Source organism: Benincasa hispida, chromosome 2 (assembly GCF_027475165.1).
Source record: "Benincasa hispida cultivar pf3 chromosome 2, pf3_genome.v1.1, whole genome shotgun sequence".
Lineage (NCBI taxonomy): Eukaryota > Viridiplantae > Streptophyta > Magnoliopsida > Cucurbitales > Cucurbitaceae > Benincasa > Benincasa hispida.
In genome coordinates, this window is record NC_143479.1 from 2363321 (window position 1) to 2375560 (window position 12240).

The following is a 12240-nucleotide window of genomic DNA, read 5'->3' on the forward strand; positions in this document are numbered from 1 at the left end:
TTTCATTAGCATTTGTATTGTTGTATAAGGTTGAGAAACTTTCATTACCAATATGAATGCCATCACATTTTCTTGTGTATCCATGTTCTTTTTACCAAGTATGAGCAATTAATTTCATAATGGGTTGAAGAAAATGAAACTAGCATGTATTAAGTAAATCATATACTGGCGTTCAACTTGTTTAATGCGTGCTTCATAAACTATTTTGATCGAGTCGATTGCTCTAAATAGAACTAATCACTATTTGAAAAAGCAAAGAATTTCAGATCTCATTAAACAAGGAAAAAATACCGTTAGACATAAAGATACATCTTTTGCATTAGATACTATTGCATGCATCCTACAAATAGGATATTGTGGCTAAACGCACTGAAAAATGTAGCTTATGATTATGAGTAAGTTGCTTGAACGTGTGGTATATGCATTACTTCAAAAGTGTTAGTGGATATTTTTCTCAACCCTATTTCATTCACTAGAATCTTACATTTCTCTCCTCATCTTATTTTACTTGAACTGTGATACGCATTTTAGTAATAGTGATAGAATAGAACCAATCATTCGCATCCCCCTCCCCCCGTTTATTTGAAATTTTTACTTTTTAAACTTGTGTTACATTTTAATGTGACTCACAATTTGAAAGAATAAGATAAATATCATCAGTCTCGAGAATGAAGAGATTCAAGAAATAGGAAAATTAAGAATACACAAAAATACTAATCCAATCAATTATGACATTTTGAAAAATTGGAACATTTGTGTTATTCGACCAACTATCAAGACAAGTAAATACAGCAAACACGCTAATCAGGAAAAAAATTCCAATCTCTGCATTTTGTCGAATCTTCTCTTCATTTCTAAGCTTGTATTATAATGTATACTAGAAACACCGAAGATTTTCAACTTTCTTTGGTTCTACCCTTTAGCATAAGGCTGTAAAGAAGACAATAGCTGAGCCCAAAAGAAAGCATAATAGAATAGTGGTAAGGTTTCATTAAAGAAGCGACATCAAAAGTTATTTCATTAAAGAAGCGACATCAAAAGTTAAGTTCAAAGGGAAGATTTGATTTCACTACCATCACTATTTGTATTCATATTTTACATTTACATCAATTGTCCTAAATGCATATTAAACTTTTTTACACTGTATTCTATAACATAATGAGATTAGTATGTAACGAATCTAACTCATCGGGATTCATCCTCCCAACATCTTTGGCTAAGACTCTATCAATCTAACATATTCTATATCTTAAAGCAGTTGCACAACCTTGTCCAAAACCCAGGAGCTTTTAATGCTTCCCATTCCATAGGGTCATTAAACTTTGCTTTCTCACTCAACTCTTCAAAGGAGTCGACAAGGTTTTGCAGCCTTGCCACAAATTCAATCAACAGAGAAGTAAATGTAGCTAATGACAATGCACTTGCATTTTCATATGTTTTCGATTCTTCTTCCTGGATAACTCCATTTGGTTTGGCTGATACCTGTGCAGGCCATGATCCCAGTTTTTTGAACATTTTTGTGGGAGGGAATGCAGCAGATTGTACAGAGTTGATGTCTGATGACATATTGTCGTCCCAGCTTTTTGGGATAGGGAAGGCCCTGAGATCAAGGACAGCTTCACTGAGTGACCTGTATTCACGAAACCTTGTTTCTTCATCGTCCAAGTTGAGTAGTTCTTGGGGCTGTCCTACGTCCTCGGGACGATTGCCGATTTCCCAGCTCTCTGAATTGACTAGAAGGTAGGATTTTGCATCGATCTTCTTTTGCAGCTCTTCTGCAGCATCATGTACCTCAGAGAGTATGGCTGCTGAATCCAATTTCTCCATTTTCTTTAACTTGTTTCCAAGCTCACGCAACACTTTAGCACCTTCGTAACCTACCCTCCGAAGCTCATTGCCAAACACCTGTCGTCTTTCTGCTGAGGCCTGAACATCCAAGTATTGAAAGTAAGACCAAAGCCATATGCAACAATGGACAAAATAAATTAATGGGAACTCAAAATATTATTTATACAATGAATTGATGCATATTTTATGCAAAATGTCAAACCAACCAGGCAACACAGCATAATATGCATGTAATCGTTTATTACGTTTACAAGTAGATATTGATCATGACTCGATGCAAATGTGAAGTTCGAGCATCAAGGACAAAGTACCTGTATTTCTGATAGTATACATCCATGTAATGCCATGATAGCAAAGGCACAATGCCTCAGTGCACCAGCTACTTCAACATAATTTTTCCACGGATATTTAAGCATCTTGTAACGACCATGAGGCGGTTCCCAGATTGCAAATCCCATCTTCAGACAAGAAGAAAAAAAGGTTACAAAAAGAATAAAAAAGATGAAAACACTTTTCAGTCACTTGTAATTGTATTTCTTCTTATTTTTCTTGAAGGTCAAATAAAGAAAACCAGCATAGTGGCGTAAAACTCACCAGAGTTTCCTCTTGACTCAAAGATTCCATAGCTGACCTGTAGCCTTTGTACAATGGATCATCAGATGCTTGGTAGGTAAGGATTTTCGATGGTATTCTCTCATACTCAACACAATTAAGGTAGCTATCAACACATCCTAAATGAAGGGAAAGTAGTTGAGCAGAAACGATCACAATCACAAAAGATTTGGTATTATAATTAAATTTGACTAATACCAGCTTTAAATAGAAAAAAGCTAACCGACCTTCTAAGGATGATGCCACGCCTGCAAAGTTTTTAACTACTAGATTATGTAGATCCTCACCAGCCCAAATGGGGTAAATGCATATGTTTACAACCAAACACACTCCAGCGCCAAGTGCAATGAGCAAGAATCGCGTCACGGCTGTATGGATAAATTCTCGAGTTCTATATCCCGACACCATTATGAAACAGTACGTCAACAAGAAGACTCGAAATCCATATTCATAAGGCTTCATGGTGGGATACAGCTTAGCATAAGTAGCAAAGAATCCTGCCAAAACATCATAAAGCTACCAAATCAGAGATTCTTTACATAAAGTAAACTGAAGGAAGGGATCAGAAAAGACATCCTGTCAACTTGGAAATCATTAAATCAATGATCAGAAAGGGAAAAAAAAAAAAAAAAAACAGACCTGTTATAAAGATACTGATAACAACCACAACCTCTTCCCATTCTCCTGCAAGAACTGATAATTCTGCCATTCCCAACGCAAGACCTCCAGCTGAAAGTGTACCGATTCCACGGTTCAATCCTTTGCTTAGAGTTGCTCCTAAACACAATCATCATTTTGGTTCCAATAAGCAAACAGATCATGGTGGAATAACACAAGAGTTCTACATTTAGAGTACTCAAATTGCAAAAGAACATCAGAATACAGAGCAGAAGAAGCAGAAAACAAGAAGTCAACAAAGATGGGCCCATAAGTATAACATCCACAACATTAGTTACAAAAAAAAAAATTAAAGATTTCAACTAACCCCACTTTACCAAAAAGACATTCAACAATTAGGTCTGAAGAGCAACTAAACAACAGTTCACAACGGCAACTATCGGCCATGCCAATTTAATAAACATTATTTTAGATAAACAGTTATGAGTAAGCTCAAGTTTCTTGGTTTCAGGGTATGATGTAATACATTAAAGTCTAGTGCAAAACGTAATCCAAGGCCAACTCAGAAACAATTAAGAAAATTTAAAACAGAATTAGAAAATAGATGGAAATTCAAGAGTACCAATGCTAAATTCGAAGACAACAACGACAGTGAGAATGGCCCAAACAGAGTAGCGGCTGAGCTCTTCCACGGGCTGTTTGAAGAAGATCAACAAAGAAATAAGCGTTAAAGCGAGACCCATCTTGGCAGAGAAAACGATCTTCCTAGGGTCGGAAACACCCATCTGCCAAGCCTTGTAAAGAACATCCTGAACGGAGCTCCATAGATAAGAGATTCTGTGATGAACAGAGGAACAACAGGAAGGATTCTCATGAATGGTTTCAATGGCGCTGAAACCCAGGTCTGGAAATTCCTTAGCCGAAAGAAGCTTCTCCCTCTTCTCGGCAAAACTCTGCTTGAAGGAACCGTATTTGGCGACCATGGTTGTGAATCGAAACTTTTGAACAAGGAAACGCAGACCCTTTTAATGGCGAAAACAAGAACCGAGGAGATGAGAAGAGAATCTGGAGAAGATAAACAAAACTTTTTCAAAGTGATTCCCAGAAAAAGGGAGAAAGAGAGTTGAAATTGGTTAACAGTGGTGGACTGAACTCAGCCAAATTATTGTTCAACAATTCCTCACATTTATCAAATGTATTTGGGAAGCCTTCATCCTAATTCTTCTCCCTATATAATTATTACTTTTCCTTTCCCTTTTCCTAATAGAAACACCAAACTTAATATATATATATATATTATAAGAACAAGATAAATATATAGAGAGATTTAAATTCCTACAATTTAATTTAACTTTAAATTTTCCAATGTGTCTCAACCTAATTTAAAATCTAGAAAGATAAATGATTTTTAAAGATTTCATGAGTTAGGTTGGACGTATAATTTTTAATTTTTAATTTTCTAATTATTTATATAGAGTCACAATCCAATTTAAAATTTGGAAAGATAAAATATTTTTAAATATTTCATGAGTTAGGTTGGATGTACAATTTAATTTTCTAACTATTTATATAGAGTCTCAACCTAACTTAAAATTTGGAAAGAGAAAAGATTTTTAAAGATTTTGGACGTACAATTTAATTTTAAATTTCTAACTATTTTTCATATTTGAAACCTTTTTTTAAAATCTTTTCTTAACATTAATTCAAAACTCAAATTTGTTTTTTTAAAACCTTTACGGTTTATGTGTCAACGAAAACAAACAAGACTGGAATTAAAATTTATTGAAAATACAATAAATAAAATTACTTGAAATATAGGAATCAAATAATATTTTAATATTAAATATATTTATTTGTTTTATCTTGTGTTCTCTCTCAGGGGTAATTCAGTAATATGATAGTAGTGATTTCATTTTCATTGGTGGGGACGGGACCCACATGATTTTTGGCATCCCACCTGTCATTTTCCTCATCGACATTCATTGCAAGGCTTTTTGTATTAAAATAAATTATAACTATTAATTCTTTGAACTATATAAAAAATTAATGAAATTTGTCTACTAACATATAGTTACGTGATTTAGACAGTTGCACGTTTTTCAAAAGATGGAATTTGAAATGGTCCGTCACAATTCCATATTTCTTCAACCATTCATTTTTTATTCATTTTAGTCTCTACGTTTTTTAAATATTCATTTTTTTCTAATTTTAACTTTCAAAATGGTTATTTTAATCTTTAAATTTTTAACTTTCATTTATTTTGGTTTTTGAACTTTAAAAAATGACCCTTAAAAATAAGGAAAAATGGAAATAAAGGGATCAAAATAGCTATTTTTGAAAGTACAAGGACAAAAATGATTATTTTAAAAGTATATAGAATAAAATGAACAAAAGTTGAAAGTAGGTAGACTAAAATGAACATTTTGAAAATCCAAAATAAACAAAAACTAAAATTACATGACGAAAATAGTATTACGTTTTTTTTATTATTATCATCTAAATATTATTTAATTTTATTATTCTAAAATATATTTTGTTCCTAATTATGATAGATTGGTCTAATAGTAAAACAAATAACTAATAAATGACTTTAATTAAATAAAATCAATTTATGATGACTATTTACTCAAAATTTAGTACTTGACTGAGCGTAAATAGAAAAAAAAAAACATAAAGTTAATTTAGAATTAAATTTGTTTGAGTTAATTTGAATTTTAATAAATTGATCAAGATTAAACTGAACCAAATTAAATTTAAAAATTTCCTGATAAAAAATGGCAAAAATATTTAAAAATCTATTTGGTGGAAATTAAAGTAAGAACACAGGAATTTGATAATATTATTGAAAAGTAATATGAGAAATTTACATCTTCACCCTTTAAAATGAAGAAAATGAGAGAAGCTTGTTCATCACATCTAAATTCTTCTTTCTTTAACCCAAAACCTGATCAAGGGCAATGATGGAAGCAATGATGCTAAAGATGGAATAGAAGAAGAAAGTTTTTTTTTTTTTTTTAATAAAAATAAAAATAAATGAAAGTGATGATAATGTGGATAAGACAAATGATGGTTGATAAATTAAAATTTATTCAATAACCTTTATATATACCAACCTTTTAAGTTCCATCAAAATATCCCCAATCTTGTCTTTACCTTGGTCAATGACAATAATTGTGACATTGTATTGTAAGTAAATATTTAACATTCAAATTTTATATTGAATTAGTAAAATAAGTGTGTAATTTACTGATATGTCTCTTCTTATTTAAATGAAGTATCAAATTGAAGAGAAATTTTTTTTTTTTACTCTGATGGTAATTGAAATTGCAATGTAACATATTTAAAACTCGTGTCTTATATAATTGTAATTGCTATTCGATTTTGATTGATATAATTTTTAAAATAATATTTATAAGTGGTACTTCATAAATTAAATTTGTATGACTTCTTTCCACACGAAATTAATGTATATAGTCAATCAATTTAATGCCATTAGTTTCAACAAATAAATGAAGGATACTAGGATAGTAATAGACTTAACAATTAAATATAAATTAATAAGTAAACACAACAGTTAAAATGTGTATTTATGATATTATTTAATGATAGCTTACAATAGTTTAAGCTAACTGCATGATTAAATGACCTAATTGAAAGTGTCTACCCCATAATTAAACATTAAATTATAGCAAGTGTGTGTGATCAAATGATGTGTCTATACTTTTTTTAAAAAAAATATAAACATAATTCTAATTTATTAGTTGGAATTATTGTTTCTGTTGTCTTAATGAATATCAATGATCAATATTTGTTTCTTTCAGATTATTTAGATTAATTTGAATGTTCTAGAAACATCATATAGAGCACTGAGATTCAAACAACTTTTTTGACAAGATACTGAAAGGATAATGGGTTTATTATGGTATCATTCTACCATTTTCTTTTAGTTTGATTTATTGAGGAGCTTAGCCCCATCTAACGAGGAGTGTTATATATATTACAAAAATAGATTTCCAACATAGTGTTCCCTGTAATCGAAATGGATCCATTCTTAAATGCTAACGCTAGCTCAATAAACGAAGAAATTGCAGTAAAAGGATACTTACAAATAGAGTATTGGTTTTTAGAGATATCATCTTTTGTTGTTGCAATGTTGAAGCCAGTTCCAATTGGGTTGTCGAGAAATAGAGGGCCAAATCTTCGATTCCATGATCGGGAAGAGTCAAATCGGAGAAAATTTTTGGGGCCTTAGGAGATGGATCGGGACTCTAATTTGATATATTTATATATTTATAAATATATATTTATAATATATAAAATAATTTATTTGTATATATGTTTATAATGTATAGGGTTGGATTGGAATCCAATATTAAATATTTCATTGTCCAAAAAGTCAAGTCCAAACTTAAAAAATTAAAAAAAATTATCCTAAATTGAATATGGTAAGGATTTCCACGAAAAAAGTAGGGAATCCCGTGGATGCGGGATTCTATTCCCCGATAGGGAATCCATTCCCATCATTATGAAGTGGAGGGAAATGGAAATGAAGCAAAGAAGAAAGGAAGAAAACAAAGAAAATTTTAACCCAATTTGTCCTTTTCCTACATATGTGTGATTTACCCAATGTTATTCTAAGGGATTAATTGCAACACTTTACAATGTCTAGGGAAGGTGATTGATCAAATTAAAAATTTAGGAGTGTAGTTGTAACAAACTTCATACTTTAGGGATAATTTGTGTAATTTTTCCTATTTTTTGTTATTGTCTCCAAAAATCAACTAAAATGTGAATTTTAAAAATTTATTTTTGTTTTTAAAATTTGATTAGAGATTGAAATGTTTTTTTTTTCCTTACAAAAGTCAACAGAATAATTTAAAATTTAAAAAGAAAAAGTATAAATTTCAAAAAAATTGAAAATTGAAAATTGAACTCGATATGCAATAGTGCCCTAGTCTTTTAGAATTAAGCTTCTAAAAATAATTGTTTCCTTATGTTTCACTATCATCTTTCAAAAACTGTGTTCAAAATCAAAGTCATGTTCCGAAAATCTAAAAAAATATATATTAATTTTTATTTTTTTTTTAGATTTGGACTAAAAATTCAATTGTATTCTTTAAAGTGGTATGGACCATACAAAATAAATGGAGAGAAAATAAGCACAACAATAGAAAATATAAAAGAAAATATATTCACATGAATATTTAATTAACCTACAATAAATTACACTTTTAATCTTGAAAGAAAAATTTCATTTAATCTTTAGAATTTAAAGGGTTAATGGGAGAAATAAGGTGGTTTTAGAAGTTAATTGGTAAAAAGGATGGTTTTCAAATTATTTAAGAAAAATAGATGAAAATTTGTCCAAATTTTGTTCACCACACATTCTATAATTTTTTTTAATAATATTTTGACCCGTCAGAACTGGAGACACATTCAATTCATCAAATAATTTTTTTTTTTAAGAAAAGAAGAAAATTGAATTGAATGCGTGTGTTGAGGTGTTATTTATGATTATTAATATTAAATATGATTTAATATATGGTTATTTAATTAATGTGTCAATTAATTAAATAAAGGGTTATTTAATTAATTAGCACTAAGGCATAAAAGGAAATTCTTGAAAAATGGGTTAATCCTTCCCTATATAAATACATCCTTATGTTAGCATAAATACTCTATATCTATATTGAATAGATAAGCCCTAGAATCATTCATGTCAAATTGTCAAGAATATATACATACCAGATTCCATTGATAGATCCATTGAAAGATTTATGATGACTTTAAAATGGCGGCTATTATCTTCCTCAACCAAAGCTCCAAATGCCCTAAGTGGGATAAGATGGGATTCAAGAAAGATTGAGTTATTTCTTTAGTATATTGGGGACCATAGCCTAAGGTCTCTTTATATACTAGTTCAATTAGGGTTCTCATTAAACCCTAATTAACGAGGAATGGGCTTTTACCCATTAAGTCCATACTCAATTAGGAATCTAGGAATTAGATCACATAATAGGGCCCAATCTAATAAAATTATCGATAAATTATTAATCCACATACATAGCCCATACTTTAATTAAACATATTATTATTTAAATATGTCATTTCAATAATAGAATTCCCCTATTAGCACGGAATCAAGGCGATTTTCATCACTACCATTGTAACTAAACCTTCTTTGATCACCAATTCCAATACATTCAATGACATAGATCACGTATGGATGGATAGCATGGAAACTATATGCAAAGTGATCTAGATCATGCCTGTTTCCAACTGGTCCAAATTGCTTAATGAGATCATTCTAAAAAACTTTATGCTAAACTGCATGCATGATAAACAAGTTCAGATAATAAAACATAAACCATCAAATTTATTCTATATAGAAAATAAACAAAATAAGGTCAAAGAACATCCTCAATAACAAACTCCCACTAAACCATGGAATCAGAAAAGTGACTAACACCCATGTGAGCAATATGCTCAAAAAAAACTTTAGGTGGTAAACCTTTAGTCAATGGATCTGCAACCATAGAGTTTGTTCCTATGTGTTCTATCGAAATTTGACCATTCTGAACTCTTTCTTTAACAACTAGAAACTTCACGTCTACATGCTGTGACTTCGTATTGCTTCTGTTGTTGCTGGAATACATCACAGCCGACTTATTGTCACAAAATAATTTTAGTGGTCTTTCTATGCCAACCACTATCCGCAGCCCAGTGACAAAATTTCGCAACCATATTCCATGATTGGATGCCTCATAACATGCTATAAACTCCGCAGCCATAGTAGAAGAAGCCATAAGTGTTTGTTTAACACTTTTCCAGGATACAGCTCCTCCAGCCAACATGAAGATATAGCCTGAAGTGGATCGCAAAGCATCTTGACATCCAGCATAATCAGAATCAGAATACCCAATGATCTCCAAAACTTCTGATCTCTGATAAGTGAGCATATAATCTTTTGTTCTCTGTAAATACCTCATAACCTGTTTGGCTGCTTTCCAATGATCCATCTCTGGGTTACTCAAATATCTTCCTAATACTCCAACTATGAACGCAATATCTAGACGCGTACATACTTGAGCATACATTAGACTTCCAATGGCCGATGCATAGGGAACCTTCTGCATCTCCTTAGTCTCGAGTGTGGTATTGGGGCATTGACCTAAATGAAATTTATCACCTTTAGTAATCGGGGTATCTCCTGGCGCATAATCTTTCATGCCAAATCTACTCAAGATCTTTTCAATGTAGTTCTTTTGTGACAATCTCAAAATACCTTGAGAACGATCTCGCAGTATTTCAATTCCTAATACAAAAGAAGCATCACCAAGATCCTTCATCTCAAAATTTCTTTTGAGAAATCTCTTAGTGTCATGCAATAAACCTACATATAACACTAGAAAGATTGATTTACTCCCACTGAACTTGTGATATACACAATCTTCTACAATGTTCACCTCAAAACCAAATGAGGTTATCACCTTATGGAATTTGTGATACCATTGACGAGAGGCTTGCTTGAGACCGTAGATGGATTTATTTAATTTACACACCATAGACTTTGAATTACTAGATACAAAGTTTTCTGATTGCACCATATAAATCGTCTCATCAATGTTCCCATTGAGAAATGCGATTTTTACATCCATTTGGTGTAGCTCTAAATCAAAGTGAGCTACTAGTGCCATGATTACCTTAAAAGAGTCTTTCAATGAAACAGGAGAGAAAGTTTCTTTGTAATCAATGCCTTCCTTTTGAGTAAAACCCTTTGCAATAAGACGAGCTTTATATCTTTCGATATTGTCATGTGAATCCCTTTTGGTTTTAAATATCCATTTACAACCTATGGGTTTCACTCCTGATGGCAGTTCGATAAGTTCCCAAACGTCATTGTCTTTCATGGATTTTATTTCCTCTTCCATAGCACTTATCTACTTTTGAGAGTTCGAACTTTGTAAAGCTTGTTGGAAGTTGATTGGATCATCTTCCATTACGCCTACATCATCCTGATGTTCTTGAAGAAACACAATATAATCATTTGGAATTGCACTTCTTCTCTCTCTAGTAGATCTTCTTAATGGCACTACTTGAGGTTGTTGAGTTTGAACTTCAGGTTCAACAATGGGGACTTCAATGTTGTCTTGTTCTATAATTGGTTCAACAATGAAGTCAGGAATTGAAGCCTGAACATCATTTATAATCACATGAGGAAAAGAAACTAATTCCTCTTCAAAGACAACTTTCCTTATATTATCTTCCCCCCAAACTTAACATCCTCAAGGAATCTAGCATTTCCTGTCTCAAACAATGATCTAGAAGTGGGATCATAAAACTTGAAACCCCGAGAGTGCTTAGAATACCCAACAAAATAACAACTAATATTCTTGAGTCCAATTTTCTTTCATTAGGCCTATAAGGCCTAGCCTCAGCTGGACAACCCCAGATATGAAGATGCCTAATACTAGACTTCTTTCCTGTCCATAGCTCATAAGGGGTTTTAACTACTGCTTTACTAGGTACCCTATTAAGGATGTATGCTGCAGTCTTTAGTGCCTCACCCCAGAGGGATTCTGGTAGAGAAGAATGACTAATCATACTTCTTACCATATCCTTAAATGTTCTATTTCGCCTCTCCGCTACACCATTCATGCTGGGTTTGCCCGGCATAGTGTATCGTGGGACGATTCCACATTCCTCTAGGTATTTGGCAAAAGGCCCTGGACGTTGTTCACTTGATCCATCATATCTACCGTAATATTCACCACCATGATCAGATTTGACAGCCTTAATTTTCTTTCCAAGTTGAAGTTCGACTTCAGCTTTGAAAGACTTGAAAACGTCCAAGGATTTAGACTTCTCATGAATTAAATATAGGTACCCATATCTTGAATAGTCGTCTATAAACGTAATAAAATATTGTTGTCCATTCCAAGAGGTCGTAGGGAATGGATCACAAATGTCTGTATGTATTAGTTCTAAGACATCTGAGCATTTTTTGGCACCTAATTTTCTTATGTTTGTCTATTTTCCCTTAATACATTCCACACAAACGTTGAAGTTATTTAAATCAAGGGAATCAAGAATTCCATCTGACACAAGTCTCTGAATTCTCTGTTTAGAGATGTGACCCTAAACGCTTGTGCCATAACATAG

The 12240-nt window shown here is 32.0% G+C and overlaps 1 protein-coding gene across 1 annotated transcript; it reads right to left on the minus strand.

The window, feature by feature from the left end:
- Positions 1-1041: 1041 nt before the first annotated feature.
- Positions 1042-4447, minus strand: ALMT9 (aluminum-activated malate transporter 9). The gene is made up of 6 exons (XM_039022246.2): positions 3701-4447; positions 3100-3237; positions 2688-2957; positions 2443-2579; positions 2160-2306; positions 1042-1926 (listed from the first exon to the last, which is right to left on the minus strand). The coding sequence occupies exons 1-6, from the start codon at positions 4059-4061 to the stop codon at positions 1243-1245; spliced, it is 1737 nt and encodes a 578-aa protein (XP_038878174.2). The 5' UTR covers positions 4062-4447; the 3' UTR covers positions 1042-1242.
- Positions 4448-12240: the final 7793 nt, after the last annotated feature.

Bases quoted from the DNA above. Each gene is read 5' to 3' on its own strand.
- ALMT9 (XM_039022246.2), bottom strand. From the start codon at position 4,061: ATGGTCGCCAAATACGGTTCCTTCAAGCAGAGTTTTGCCGAGAAGAGG. The intron at 3,238-3,700 runs GTACTCTTGAAT...GATTGTGTTTAG, and splicing joins TGTCTTCGAATTTAGCATTG to GAGCAACTCTAAGCAAAGGA. The intron at 1,927-2,159 runs GTACTTTGTCCT...TTGGATGTTCAG, and splicing joins GTATACTATCAGAAATACAG to GCCTCAGCAGAAAGACGACA.